This window comes from Typopeltis vanoorti, chromosome 4, assembly GCF_054136105.1.
Source record: "Typopeltis vanoorti isolate ZY-2024b chromosome 4, IOZ_Tvanoo_1.0, whole genome shotgun sequence".
Lineage (NCBI taxonomy): Eukaryota > Metazoa > Arthropoda > Arachnida > Uropygi > Thelyphonidae > Typopeltis > Typopeltis vanoorti.
The window spans coordinates 49,515,241-49,531,335 of record NC_143552.1 but is presented as its reverse complement, the minus strand read 5'-3'; the positions used below and the strand labels follow the sequence as shown (position 1 = coordinate 49,531,335).

Sequence of the window (16,095 nt, the reverse complement as noted above, 5' to 3'; positions counted from 1 at the left end):
AATGATGGCATCACCACTGAATTAATAAAATACGGAGGCGAGATAATATACCCTTACATCCTGAATATTCTCAATCTGTGTCTAGAAGAAGAAAAAATCCAACAAGAATGGAACAACACCAACCTAGTGTTACTGCAAATAAAAAGGAGACAAGGAAGAAATAAAAAATTACCATCCAATAAACCTTTATCAACATTCTATAAACATAGCAAACAGGATAACACATATACTAAGAGATAACACAGTCCAACACAATTTTTACTGACTTTTATATGAGACTTGTTTTTTACTAATTTGGGTGCACTGATTTCAAATATCAAACCCATTTTTCTCTATCAAGTCAGGTTTTTCCTCTATGGCATTTTCTTTTTGCTAATTTGTAAGTTTTTGATAGTTTTAAGGAGGCAGTACTATTTAGAGGATCAAAAAAATCGATTTTTTAATATTATTTTCTGAAAGTATGTACTTTTAAAAATCTGTTCCTAACTTTTTATCAAGAAATTTGAAAAATTCCCGATATAGCCTATTATTCAAAGCGGTGCGCAGATCAGAATCGGAGTGCTCACCGCTCTCGCTTGTTAGTAAACGAATAAATGCGTAAGAACCTGCAAGGGCACGTACTGGCGCTTTGAATGAGAGAGAGGCCGATAATTAGAGATACATAACTACTTAACAATATTCATTAAAAATTACAAGAATATTTATAAAAAAATAACAATTTTACTTACACGAGTTTCAGGGAATAAATTTTTGTTTGTAGCAATTTCTGCTGTGTGTTCTGTTTTGGCAATCCCTTTGAATACTCCAACAGTAGTTGGCCATCATGTGAGAATCCCATCTTCCTTGGTACCGATCTTCCATAGTTTTTAAGTCTTGATGAAATCTTTCGCCTTGTTCATCGCTTACAGCACCTAAATTCTCGGGAAATCTATCAAGATGACTGCATAGGAAATGAAGCTTTATGCTCATGTTGCAACCTAGGCGCTGGAAATTTTCAAGCATTGTTTCCGCCAGATCTTTGTAATTGCACGCTTTTTTTTTGTTTCCAAGAAAATTATTCACAACCATCGTAAATGAAGTCCAGGCCTCTTTCTCAATTTCGTTCATACAGTTGATGAAATTTGGGTCTCTCATTAAAGTTCTAATTTGTGGTCCATCAAATACACCGCTTTAATTTTTTCATAACTAAGTCGTGGAAATTTTTCACATATGTATTGGAAACAGTCACCTTGTAAATCTAAAGCTCTAACATACTGTTTCATAAGACCTAGTTTGATGTGTACAGGTGGAAAAATGATTTTTTCTCTGTCGATTAAAGGCTGATTTATAACATTCTGTTCTCCAACATTTAAGGATATTCTAAGAGGCCAATGTTTCTGACTCCAGTGTTGGTTTCTAGCTCAACTATCCCAGAAGCATAGAAAACACGGAAACTTTGTATATCCTCTTTGAAAGCCAAGTAAAAAGTTCACCATTAAGATCCACACAGATGATGCAGTTATGGTCTGTATATTTTAATAACTTCAGAACCTTTTTAATGTCCTCATATGTTTCCTTCAAGTGGACTGAATAGCCAATAGGAATTGATCCATATACATTCCCATTGTGTAGTAAGACACACTTGAGACTTCTGCTTGAACTGTCGACAAATAAATGCGTGATGGTTAAATATATCACATCTTCGGTATTCGAGAAGAACTTCTTGATCTGCTAATGCTTAAAGGACACACTACAGGTCAAGATATTTCAGAAAACCTTCTAACAAGTTCACAGAATAAAAATATAAATATTAATAATATAGTATGCATTGCGACCGATGGCGCGCCTTCTATGATTGCGAAAAATGAGGAATTCGTTAAATTATTCTCCACTCGTATTCCACATGGAGTTATTTCATTTCATTGCATTTTGCATCAAGAAGCTTAAGTTGCAAATTCTTTGGGATTATTACCACAACTAAAAAGAGTGATGGATGTTGTTGTGCCAATGATCAATTTCATCCAATTTCAGGTGTTGAATCACAGACTTTTTGACACATTTTTAGAGGAACCAGGTAGTCAACATAAAGATTTAGTGACATTTACATCTGTACGATGGTTATCAAGAGGAAAAGCATTAAAACATGTTTTTTTCAGTGCTTAAAAGAAGTAATAGTTTTCTTAACCATTAAAAATTATAATGTAAATCATGTGAAACTTCTCAGTAATCCCGAATGGATACAAAATTTTTGTTTTTTTGCTTGATATGGTAGAATAAGCTAAATTTGAAGTTGCAAGGGAAGGGAAACACAGCCTTACAATTACCAGAGGAAGTCCTTACCTTTGAACAGAAACTAAGAGGGTTTTTCGAAGATGTTACTGAAGAAAAGTTTATATTTTTTGAAAATCTAAAAAATTATAGATTGAATTTAAATCAAGAAAAAGTTGACTGCAAAATATTCGCTGAATTGATTACTGTAATTTTAGATTCATTTACAAGCAGATTTCAGGATTTTAAAAAAACATCAGGAGATGATGAAATTTATATTACATCCGTTAAACTGCAATTTAAAATTAATAGATATTGAAGCTTTTTCCTGAAATATCAATTGCAGAACTACAAATGGTCCGCGTGGTTAGCCTAGTGGCTTTGCGCTTCGCAACCATATGCCTGGGGAAGGAGTGTCCTAGGTTCGATTCCCGTCGGAGACGTGAGGAGCTGAAGGATCTTCCTCAGCCATAGCCAAGTTAGCCGGTCTTGGGCGTGGGCAGTAGGGTTTTTTCTGCCAGTTTATCTGGTGTTTTTCATCCCGCGAGCAGGCAAACCAGGCCCTTGAACACACAGGGATACAGTCAAGAATACCTTGAGGCATAGGAGTGACCATTCTATCCTCGTATTTCGGTTACGAAATCCAAGCATGTTTGGAAGGTTGTGGGCCTTAAAGGTCCGTTAAAGCCATTGGGATAGATAGATAGAACTACAAATGGAGCTTCTGGAAATTCAGAATAACAGCATCTGGGTACAAAAACTTCAGGAAATGGTAGCACAAATTGAAGAAAATGAGGAAACTATGGAAGAAACACCACAGGAAATTATATTTAAATTTGGAATTCTTTCCCAAATAATTATTCAAATGCCAGGTGACTTGCTTTTGGGGTTTTGACTATTTTCGGTTCAACGTACAATTGTGAACAATTTTTCTCTTCAATGAATTACATTAAAAATAAGTACAGGAACAAATTGACTGATGAAAGTTTGACTGAATTACTATTAAAGTGCATGACATACAATCCAAATTTAAGTAAATTAGCTAAGAAGATGCAAAATCAAAAGTCTCATTAGTGAATTTTAAATTAAAACAATCAAATATCGATTAAAATACATAATATTGTATTTTTGTTCGGACTAATCATTTTTGCAATACAAATTCTGACTTTTTTTGCAATATTATACTTACTTAAACATGTTTTGTGATGAAAAACTTAATGAAATTTAATGTTTTATTTATTAAACATATAAAAAATTTATATGCAAATATAAAAGTGGTGTATATTATTTCTGGGAAAACTCCCATGTTACTCCTCATTATAAACTATTATAATACAGCTATATTGCCTGCTTCAGTTTAGGAGTGCCCCTGTTTAAATGTCATTGGCTATTTACTCATGGGTTCTTAGGTCATTATGAGTGTAGATGTACTAAAAAGTATATGTAGCTTAAGGAATAGAAATTGCACATACCTTTTTCTGGGTGTTGTGGCTTTTCCTCTGTCTGCGATGTCGAGAACTGCAGAGTGTGTGTGTGGTGTGTGTGTGGGGGGGGGTAGGCAGTTTGGTAGAATAAGTTAGAAAAACCCGGGTTTTTTTCGTAATATATAGAAACGTATACTTTTATATAGGGTGGGGAAAAAAGTGAAAGGGTTAATTTTTTAAAATATTTCCCCTTCCCCCTCCTTATTTTAAAAAATTAACCCTTTCACTTTTTTCCCCACCCTATATAAAAGTATATGTTTCTATATATTACGAAAAAAACCCGGGTTTTTCTAACTTATTCTACCAAACTGCCTACCCCCCCCCCCCCCCACACACCACACACACACACTGCAGTTCTCAACATCGCAGACAGAGGAAAAGCCACAACACCCAGAAAAAGGTATGTGCAATTTCTATTCCTTAAGCTACATATACTTTTTAGTACATCTACACTCATAATGCCCTAAGAACCCATGAGTAAATAGCCAATGACATTTAAACAGGGGCACTCCTAAACTGAAGCAGGCAATATAGCTGTATTATAATAATAATAAAAGTGGTATTTGATATTTGGAAGTACTGAATTAAAAACAAATTTACATAAGTTTGAACTAACTGCAACTTTGAATCACCAGGAAAAATTGAATTAAAGTTGCGGCTCCCAAAATTTTTCTTGGTGGAATGGCTCTTTGGTTCAAAAAAGTTCCCGACCCATGATCTAGAGTATACATGTATATACAAAGAAACAAGCTGCACTACAATCTATATGGTATGCTAAAGTTACTGATCAATCATTAAAACTACTGGCCTGACCTCTGGTGGAAAAAAAAATCTTACTAAGTCAAAGCTAGAGACCTGTTATTATCAATTAGGTTACAATATTAAATTAAGCTAGAGAGTGACATGTTCACACACACACAATTACTTATATAAGTATGCATATAAATTACAGCAAACCAGTATGGATAGCAGCCAATAAAAATTGAAAAATTACTTAGAGTCCTAAAGTCAGGGTTTGCTGGAAAACTAAGTGGACTGAATGTGTGCCATCCAAATTTTTAGGATTTTTATGCCATCATTATTGTTCAGATTAGGGTGGTTAATCAAAATTTCACAGGCTTCTTTAAATTTCCGTTCATAATAGGTTTTTGCATGATGTATTCGTACATCCATTATTTCTTTCTCCCCTTCAACGTGAATTGCCACTTCTTGGCACTGGGCCAGATGTGGGTCTCAGATCTGTGGTTGGAGAGTAATCTGTATTATTTTTTTGATGAAGTTTCATGAAGAACTTTATCAATACTATTTTTGCTATAGCCATTATTTATAAATGTATTGCTAATAATTTTTAATTCTTGTTTAAGGACTTGTTCATTAGAGTAAATTGTTATAGCTGTTTTGGAGGGTGTTAATTTTCTTGGCCACTATTCATACTGGTTTACGTATTTTTGTGTGTGTGTGAACATGTTGCTCTCCAGCTTAATTTAATTTTGTAACCTAAATGATAATAATAATAACAGGTCTAGCTTTGATGTAGTAAGTTTTTTTTTTCACACCAGAGGTCAGGCTAATAGTTTTAACTGTTGATCAGCAACTTTAGCATACCATGTAGATTTTAGTGTAGCTTGTTTCTTTATATATATGTGTATACGCCAGATGATGACCTTAATGTGAAAATCGAAATATCGAGTGTTTATTTTGGTTTATATTAAACTAAAGTTTTACTCTAACGTGGTAGTTGTTTCCATAATTTTCAGGATATATATAATTTGATAAATTTATAGCTGAATTATTTGATGTAGACTGCATTGTAGTGTTATCAGAAGAGAGTTGGATGCTGCACTTTTGTTTTTTTATGGGGATCTGTTAAGGCCATTTTTCTGTATGGTGAATTTCAATTCATTTTGTGTAATCATTAATTTGAGATTGGATATTTTCTGAAAATTGTGCTCAATCACACAGTCATTTGGACTTAATATTTTTAGTTTATTTGTAAATGTATAATTATGTCTGTTTTTTTTTTTTTTTTTTTTTTTTGGAATCTCTCATTTAAACCAGTTTCATAAATGCTCTGGATAGCAGATTTTTTTTTATTTCCGGCAACTGATCTATCACTGCATACTATTGCAAATTTTGAGATAATTTTATAATTTAGACAATTTATAAGAAATTTGATGTGTAGCTTTTGGGCAATATATTTTAAGATGTTTTTTTTTTTCTGTATAATTCTTTCATAAATTTGATGTAATCACTGAATGCATGCCGTGAGAGTAAAAAAGCAAATGATGTAATACATCATAAGAAAATAGGCAAAATAGCCATAAGTATCAATATCATTTAGAGGAGTAACTTGGAAAATTTCCAGAAATAAAATTTATATGAAAGTTTAAAATTCTTCTTGAAACAACAGTTTTATCACTTCAAAACGACTTTGCCTTCTACGTGAAAGAAGGAAAAAAAAAAAAAAAAAAAAAAAAAAAATGAAACCATATCCACCATTAGAAATCACTTATCAGAGCGAGAATCCCAAATAAAACAAACTTTACTCGGCTTATTTCTATATGAATTGGCAAGCAATAAAGTTTCTTTCAGTTTCAACTGAATCAATCCTATGTGCATTAATAACTACAATAAACTTCACATTTTTCTTTTTATACAAGGATAACTCTTTTTCAGTCTTCCATTTCTAGCTTTCTTCGAATTTCTGGTCCAGTCTTCACATACTGAAGACACAGAAACTCCACAAGTTTTCTCCTGTTGTGTTCCTTTTTGTTACTTCATGAACAGCTGAATGCATAGTAACATCCGATAACATTCTTTTTAATTCTGTGCATGCTCAGAAATGCAACTAAGAAACTTCTGCTTTTATGAACTTTTTAATGAACTTATCAAACATAATTTTCCAAATAGTTGTATAAAAAAGTAACATAATAGAAACAAGATCTCTTCCAACATATCATTAGTATATTGCATTCTGCTGATTGCATCATGATAAAAGTTATTTTTATAGTGTAGGAAAGTTTATTTAATTATAATTTCATAATGAAACAGCCAAAAATTATAACAGTTCTTCATTTCACAATCCTCTCACACTGAGATAAATTCATTTCATCACTTTCACAACATGAATACAGCAGTAACTTTTGCTTCTATCATCAATGATAACATTTTTCATAAACAAGATTATGTCTATATACACATTACAACACTTTTGACATCTCATACGTTATGTCTCATACAAGCTATGATTATTTTGTAATAATTATAATTAAAATGTCTTGTCTGTGACATCCAAAAGTAAACATGTTTAAATAACTACTTTTATAAAATGCCTAATTACTAACTTAACCTTAAATTAATTAATTTTTATATTTTCAACTTATGGAATATCTGAATTTTACCTTCAGATATCCTTCCAGCACATGGGAAATAGCCATGGTTGTGGCCACTTCCAATGCACTGCTGACATTTTTATCCTACAGTTTCTTGTATAGAAGCATCAACATCAATTGCCGTCTTAGTTTATCATAATTATTGTCAGCTTGGCTGGCTGAGTTGTTAGTGTATCTGCTCTCCAGCAGATACACTAACAACTGTGGGTTTGAATCCCGCAGTGGGCATGGATGTTTGTGATTGTCTGTGGAAAAACTAGTGATGGTGGTCAGTGGTAGATGGCGTTGGTGTAGCTGCAGTCAGTTGGTGGAATGAGTGGTGGAGACAGAGTTGTAGAGCAGGTGCCCTCCCTCGATGAGTCCTTGGACTCCCTGGAGGTGTCTAATAATAATAATTATAATCATTCATTTTTGTATTATTTAAATACAAAGGGCAACTCGAAGCACCTTTGCTGCGAGTTGCCCGAGTTTGTACTACGTACTAGGACTACTTGCATTAGCTCATGCTAGTAATCACCGATACATTTATAGTTTATTATACTATATTCGGCATGAAACTCTCCAATTCCAATCTTTGAGTTTCTTATTCGGTTTTAAAACAATGTGGGATTTAATATCCCCTTAATTTAAATAATGTTTATATCGCCAAAATGAAGCCTATTGGCTCTTTATATTTAAGTATTCATTTTTGTAGTTCCAGAGAATAATACTATTTTCACCTAAAGAAACTCTAAATACAGCTATTGGCTCCCATAGGTAGTGTTGTATATTAAATCCCCCCCCCCCCTCTTTCCTGCCACAAAAAATATCAAAATGGCATCTTTATCCTACAGTTTCTTGTATTGAAGCATCAACATCAATTGCCTTCTTAGTTTATCATAATTATAATCACTCATTTTACATTATGTTAAAAGATATGTAGTTTAATAAATGTAACTGGTTTCCTATTAGCACCACTTCAATTTTCTTGGAATACTTCATACATCATTATGAGCACATCACATATATTTTCCATGGTTTTCCAAGTGCGCGCCACTTTTGCAAAGTGGCGCGCACTTTGCAAAAGTATATCATCCAGGTGGTGACGTTGAAAAAATGAAGGAACCATTAGTTTATATGGGAAGTGTGATGAATGAAGTGGAGGTGAGTAGTCTATTACAGAACCTTAATGTGAATACATCTGTGGGATTGGATGGTATACCGGCACGGGTCTTGCATGAAGTGGCTAATGAATTATCAGTGCCCTAGACCATGTTGTTTAATCTGAGTCTCAGGTCTGGCTTAGTCCCGAAGGCATGGAAAGAGGGGAAAATAGTTCCACTGCATAAAGGAGGATCCAAGACTATGGTTGCAAATTACCGACCGATCAGCACATCAGGAGTCGTTGTCAAGGTCTTGGAGAAAGTAGTCAAGGGAAAAATACAGGAATGGATTGATGAAAATGAGATACTGTACAGAGGACAGCATGGCTTTGTGAAGGGTAGATCATGCCTCAGTAACTTGCTCAAGTTTTATAACAAGGTGACGGCTGAACTGGATAAGGGAAATGGGTTTACAGTGATACTGCTGGACCTGGCAAAGGCGTCTGACAGGATACCACATGGAATTCTAATCCGTAAACTACACCATATGGGAATGGATATAGGGTTGGCGAGATGGATAGCTGGGTGGTTGATGGAGAGATATCAAAGAGTAGTTTATCCAGGAGTAGAGTCCAAAAAACGGCCTGTGACTAGTGGTGTGCCACAGGGTTCTGTTCTTGGACCACTGCTGTTTAATCTGTTCATTAACGATATAGGGAATGGTCTAAGTGGGACAGTTCATTTGTTCGCTGATGATGCAAAGTTGGGTAGTGCGATAGTGAATGCAGAAGATGTCAAAGTCTTGCAAGATGACTTAGATAGATTGGAGTTCTGGACTAAGGAGAATGGATGTCAATTTAATGTGACAAAATGTAAGGTTATGCATTTCAGAGTGAAAAGATTAGCAGCAGTATACCACATTGGTGGAACTGTACTCCAAGAGATTGATGAGGCCAGGGACTTGGGAGTGTTGGTGGATAGGGAGATGAAGTTTAGGGGGCACATTGCGAAAGTAGCTAAATCAGCTCATCAACTCACTTGGTTGTTGAAAAATACCTTGACGAGAAGAGAAAAACAAGTTATTGTACCTCTGTACTGAGCCCTGATAAGACCTCATCTCGACTACTGTGCCCAGATTTGGTCACCTCGGTTCCTTCTTGATGGGGAGGAGGTTGAGAGGATCCAGAGGTGACTGACTAAGATGATAGCAGGTCTATGGAATGAACCATATGAGAACAGGTTGAAGATTTGTGGGTTGCAGAAACTAGTTGATAGGCGAAAAAGGGGAGATATGATTGAGACATTCAAATTGCTAAAAGGATTCTATAGGATTAATTCCAATGATATCTTTGAGATCAGGACTGGTGGTGGGAGAACTAGGGGACACCCATGGAAGCTGGGCAAGAGCGTGGTTAGCAGGGGTGTTAGAGCTGGGTTCTTTACTTTTAGAGTGGTAAATGAGTGGAATAAGCTGCCAGAGTCTGTTGTGGTTGCTATGACAGTGAGCGAGTTCAAGGCAAGGTATGATAGATACTGTGAGAATGTTGAACAGCTGTGTGAACATGATGTTTAGGGCCTCCCTCGATGAGTCTAAGGACTCCTGGAGTAGCCCTTGGTAATAATAATAATAATAATAATAATAATAATAATGGTTGGTTAAAGGAGGAGGGGAGGGAAATATATTAATATATAAGGATGTAAAGCGGCTAATATCACTGACATGGTATTTTAATTAAATTCACCAATATTAAATTTATGCACTTTACCAGAAACTGCTAAGAAGTCATCAATTGTTGTAATATCATCTACAGCTTCAGTCAAAATTCGAACTTGATTTTCCCAAGCTTCTTTAAAGGCATCCATATTTTCTTGAGCTACTTTTGAACGAGGACGGGCAGCAAGTATACGTGCAGCATTGATTACCTATAATGATAATGAAAAATAATTGTTTTATATTGCCTTGCTGTTGCTGATACAGTTGCCTAAAGAAAACATGAAATTATTTCTGTTTTTTCATCTCACTAAAGAAGAAATAGAAAAGCTTGGAGCATGAATGGCTCTGAATCATTACTTAAATATACTAATCATCATTCATTCTTTACAGCTGCTGCTTAGATACTGAAATGCTTGAAAACAGAAAAGTATGGAATTTTTGCTGAATTCTCAGTTTTATAGATGATCTAAGAAGAAGAAACAGCAAACAATAATACTGAAGATGATAAGACAATAATCCTTCAACAGAATCATTCAATTATACTGCTCTTCTTGGCCAAGTGGTAAGCACATAAACTCTATCAGCTGGAAGTCTGAATGCTACCGGGGGCATGGATGTTTTGAGAATGTACTTAGACGGTAAATTCTTTAGTGACTATGTGGCTGAGCATAAAAGGGAATTGAAGGCATTCTTCTCAGGTTGTCAAACAGATTGCATGATTGCAGTGTCTAGGGCTAAACCTCATAAGCCCCAAATAGAGCTGAATGCTCTGACCATCACAATGTGGAATACACTGAACTCTGATGAGGTCTGGTTAGTCTACAATCACCAAATCCTGTGCCTACACTTTCACACTGGTGGACCCATTATTATTTCTGGATATATTCTCATCTAAGAAGCAACAGACCAGACAGAGGAAACTATCTATGACAGAACTATCATAGGCAAGGTTGAAGTGTGACAAACCCTCTAGGTGGTCGATGGGTTTTTATTACCACTTTGCCTTATGAAAACCTAGAGCAGCCAAAAATCCATGTTTGGATTCCAGACAGTAAAGTCCTTTGTTTTTTCCAGCATGCAATATAAGTGATGATGGCACCAACGTGAAGTAAGAGCCTTCATATGATGCAGTATCTGTAAAATGTATTCCTTACCAAAAGTGAGTGGGTCTTGGTTTGAAAGTGAGAGTGATAAAAAAAAAAAAAAGTATGCAAGTGTTTTGAAAGCAAGTGCTAGAATTGTGACTCAAGTCAATAGTGTTAGTGAGACAAAAGGGAAATAGGTGTGAAAATGTGTGCAATGGAGAGACAAAGGATAGGATTTAGAGAAAAAGTGATAATTATAAGCATGGATGATATGAACAGTAAAGAGTCGGCCATAATGCGAGAGAGAAAAAGATAGTGTGCTTATGTGAAGTCCCTCACAGTAAGAAGTATAGATTTGAGTGAAAGCAGAAACAGCTGAGAATAAAAAGAAAATAGGAACTTGGTTAAGTAAGAAAGGAAAAGTAAGAAGAGAGTTTTGTGTGGTGATTCCGTGACAAGCACATGAAAAATCATGCTTACTGGGTGTGAAGATCAATGATGTCATTGAGGCTATTAGGATGCAGAAGCGCAAAGTGAAAGAGTGTCTTGGCAGGAATGCATGATTTGAAAACAGACAAGTATAGTGTAAAAGAGGATATGAAAGAGTTATTGAAAGTAGCAAAAGAGAAGAATGAGATTATGATTGTGAATTATTAAGGAATAATTACCATAGGCAGCATGTGATAGAAGGTGCCAAGAGTTGGGAATGCTAGATCTAATAATTCCATCAGAGGAATTATATGTAACAATGATGAAATGCCACCAACTGGTGAGTAAAGATGGCGAGTTTAGTGCCACAATATGATAGAGGAGAGCCAAGAAGAGGCCCATGATTGTAAATAAATCAGAGTGTAGTTATGCAAGAGAAATGATATGGAGTTTGTGGATGTCTGGAGGAGACTCATTGGATGAAAGGACTTAATATAAGGCAGGTCATTTGCATTTGAATGAATCTGATGTTCGTAGACTGGAAACCTGCTGAATGAGAGTGGAGGTGAAAACTTATGGAAACTAGACCTACTGGGAGAGAAACAGTTCAGTAAACATTTAGATACAAAACAATGAGTGTGAGAAGAATAAAAAAAATGCCAAATACAATATCACTGGTAATTAATCAGAATGAGATAGTTAATATAAAGCATACAGATTGTAGGGACTTGGGGGGGGGGGGGCTACTACTGAACTTTCCATGCAATGATGCTATACGCATTCAGAACAAAAGGAAAGAATTTTTGACACTTGTTAATTCTTGGACAGAGATTATTCGCGTCAGTAAGACATGGCTAACAGAAGTTGATGTAGCTAGTGGAATAGAATGTGAGAGATAGAGAGAGAGAGACAGCGATATTATTGATAACAAATGATGGAGTGAAACAAGTGCATTAGAGACCAACACAACAAAATATACAGTTGGTTGCTGCTACAGACTAGAGAATGCAAAAGATGATGTGGATGGTATGCACTGACAAATAAGATTAATGATTGTATTGCAAGTAATTATTATCATGGGTGGGACTTCAATCATGGAAACACAAATTGGAAGGATGAAACAGCCCATGATAGAAAGAAATGGAATTTATGTAGTTATTAAGGAATAATTACCATAGGCAGCATGTGATGGAAGGTGCCAAGAGTTGGGAAATGCTAGATCTAGTAATTCCATCAGAGGAGTTATATGTAACAACAATGAATTGCCACTAACTGGTGAGAATGATCATGTGGTAATATTACATCTAGGAGATGACTAAATGTGTGGGATCTTTAGTTAAGGAGTATATATGCTATAAATTAGAGATGCTAAGAAATTATATCCTTGGTTTAATCCTTTATCCAAGTGTAAGTAAATAAAATAAAATAAAATAAAAAAACAAATAAAAAAAGCAGTATATGTAGAATTAGAAAGCTCTTAATTATGACAACCTCAGAAGACTGCTTAGAAGAATGCCATATGAGAAAATGCAAAGATTGGACATCGACAGTACATTAAGACTGCAATACTTAAAGTATAGAGGATCAATCAAATGGGAATTGAACGAATAGCGGCATTAAGCAGGAGCTGCAAAAAAGGGGAAAAAAAGTTTGTAGAGAGAATTTAAAGAGAAGGTGATCAGTAAGTATACAAGCAGTACAAAGCACAGGATAGAAGGTTACCAATATGGTAAAAAAGTCAAAATCAGAATACGAGAAAAAATTATTGTATGCAAGCCAGTGTCATCTGAAAAAGTTCTTTTGGTATGTGGAAAGTAAAAGAAGGAATGATTACGATAGAATAATTTTGAAAAATGCTGATGGTAGAGACATAACTGAAGCAAAGAAATGGTTGAATTACTACGTGATCACTCTGCAAGGATATACAATCCATTTCTCTAATGGATCAAGATTTAACAAAAGTCACAACTGCTCTCTAATAAAACCTTGGATACAGCTACATTTGTGTTGTGATGCGTTGAGAGAACATGTAGTCTTGTCATATTTGGTGCGGTAAGATGATAATTTTCCCTGACTTGATTATAACACATTACTTTTGCTTTTTTTAAAAAAGGAAGACTTGGAATGCAGTTTATGCCTTCTGTGTAATGAACTTTTACATGTTAAGATTTTCATCATTTGTTTCTGGAGATTGTGATTGTACATTTCACTTGTCAGTTTCACAAAGCCATATGCGTAACTAAATAAATAAATAAGAGGACTGATGGAGAGATATTAGACAGTAGTTTATTCAGGAGTAGAGTCTAGCAGGCATGTGTACCTGGGTCACTGCTATGTAATTCATACATTAATGATACAGAAAATTATCTGAGAAGAAATATTTAGTTGTTTGCCGATGATGCAAAACTGAGAAAAGTAACAGCCAATAAAGACAATGTTGAAATCTTATGGGATGATTTAAATAGATTGGCAGTATAGGTAAACAGAATGGCTAGCAGGTTAATGTGACCAACAGTAAGGTTGTACATTCTGGAGTGAAAAGATTAATAGGCTCTGTACTATGCATGTGGAATTATACTTCAGGAAATTGAGAGCCAGGGAAGAGTGTTTGGTGGATAGGCAGTGGAAGTTCAGAAATCACATTGCACAGGTGACTAAAACAGTTCATAGGATTACCTGGTTACTGAAGACCTTGACAAACAGATATAAAGAGGTTATTATAATTCTTTATAAAGCCCTGATAATGCCATATCTGAACTATTATGGACAGATCAGATCACCTGGGTTTCCTGAGGATGAGGAAGAGGATCCAGAGACATGTCATCAAGATGGAGGCAGGACTATGGAATGCTCTTTATGAGGATAAGTTTAAGATTTTTGGGTTACAGAAAGTGGTTAATGGGTAGAAAAAGGGAGTGATATGATAGAGATATACAAATTATGTAAAGTTTTCATAGTACTTATATTGAGGAAATTTTTCCATACATAGTAGTGGGGGGAAATAGGTGGGGGGGGGAGAATTCCTAGAAACTGAGCAAATATATAGTTTGCAAGAATGCGAGGACTACATTTTTTGTTTGGAGAGTAGTGAATGAGTTGAATATGCCACCAGACTTTGTGTGGTGCATGTCAATGAAAGAGTAAAGAGTATTGTGTGAACGTTAGAGTTCAGATACAAGGATATTTGGTGGAGCATCATCAATTCTTGATGGTGTGGAAAGAGTATTTTTTCAAATTTTTGCTAATAATACTGAGATAATTTATTATATTTATTTGTTTTGTAAGTGTATTAGATACACTGAGTTACTTAGATGTAAGTAAAACATGTATAAGGAGTGCTTAAGGCTGGTTAACTGGGAGGAGATCTCCACATGGCCTTTTGGAGGAATGCAGAGAATCAACCAGGGCTTCTGACCTGATATCCATTTCTCACCCTCTTGTCATGCACCCTGTTGGATATCTACCTGTATACTGAACAAATGAAGATGAGCTGGCACTGAATAAATTGTATTTTTATTGGCATGATGGAATTTCCTGCTGGCTGGGGCATCACCCAGTTAAACAGGGTCCCCCATCAGTGAAGCAGGGCAAACAGCGAAAAGTCAAAAAGTACTGGAACAAACCCCAATCCAAACTCAACATCAGCAGAGATCAAGAATGGCACCATCAATGGAACCAGCAGAAAAATTGAATAAGTACCAGGTCGATATAATAAGTGTTACCAAAACAAATAAGTCAAAAACAGACAAAATCTTTCAGAGTAACAAATACAAGATGTTATTTTCAGGGAATAACAATTAGGAAAAGAAGTTTTAGCTATAATATTTAACAATAAATATGAGGATAATCTTTTTCAATGGCAAGCTATACCAAATAGAGTGATGTGGGCTAATATCAAAATGGGGAATTGGACAATGAGACTTATTAGTGCTCATGGTCCCACAGAAGGTTTCTAATAAAGCAGAAGAAAGCAATTTTTCAGAGCATTTCAAGGCAGTTGAGCTGACATAACAAAAAAGGAAAAGTTGGTCCTTGTTGAAGATCTAAACAACAAAGTAGGAAATGATTACAAGACATAAAAGTGTGTTGGGAAAATTTGAAAAAAAAAGAGCAAAGCTAATAATCATGGTAAGTAGTACTTGCTAGATTTCTGCTCAGAACATGGACTAGTTATTACTAACAACACAATATAAAAATGTGTCCCAATTCACATGGAGAGACGATGCAAGGAATATGAAAAGTCTCACTGACCATGCTGTGGTCGACAGTGATGTTTTACCACTGATTCAGGACAGAAAACATACAGAGATTTTGAAATAGGAAGTGATCACTATTTAGTGTTAAGCAGGAAAAAGTTGTACTTCGTGTACAATTTAAGAGTGAGTAAAAATTTTTAAAATGAATGAAAGTTGAAACCAAAATACAAAATGATGATACAACATGACAAAAATTTCATGCAGGCTGGAGTGCTGCCTAATTAAACAAGGTCCCCTGTTGTTTTCGCCAGGGAACCAGGGCAAACAGCGAAAAATCAGCTACTGAAACAAATCTGAAAACACACTACAACTCAACATCACCAGAGTTAAAGATCGGTACTATCAACATAAAAAGCCTGAATGGCAAAGAAATGGAGCTAGCTGAGGAATTAGATAAGTACCAGAT

The 16,095-nt window shown here is 35.2% G+C and overlaps 1 protein-coding gene across 3 annotated transcripts in view; it reads right to left on the bottom strand.

Annotated features, from left to right (window-relative positions):
* Positions 1–16,095, bottom strand: part of alpha-Cat (catenin alpha) — a 610,048-nt gene that overhangs the window by 250,093 nt on the left and 343,860 nt on the right. For all 3 annotated transcript variants that reach the window (XM_090391790.1, XM_090391792.1, XM_090391791.1), the window contains exon 11: positions 9,972–10,128. In XM_090391790.1, coding sequence (XP_090247916.1) covers positions 9,972–10,128 — 157 coding nt within the window. The remainder of the gene's footprint in view (positions 1–9,971; positions 10,129–16,095) is intronic.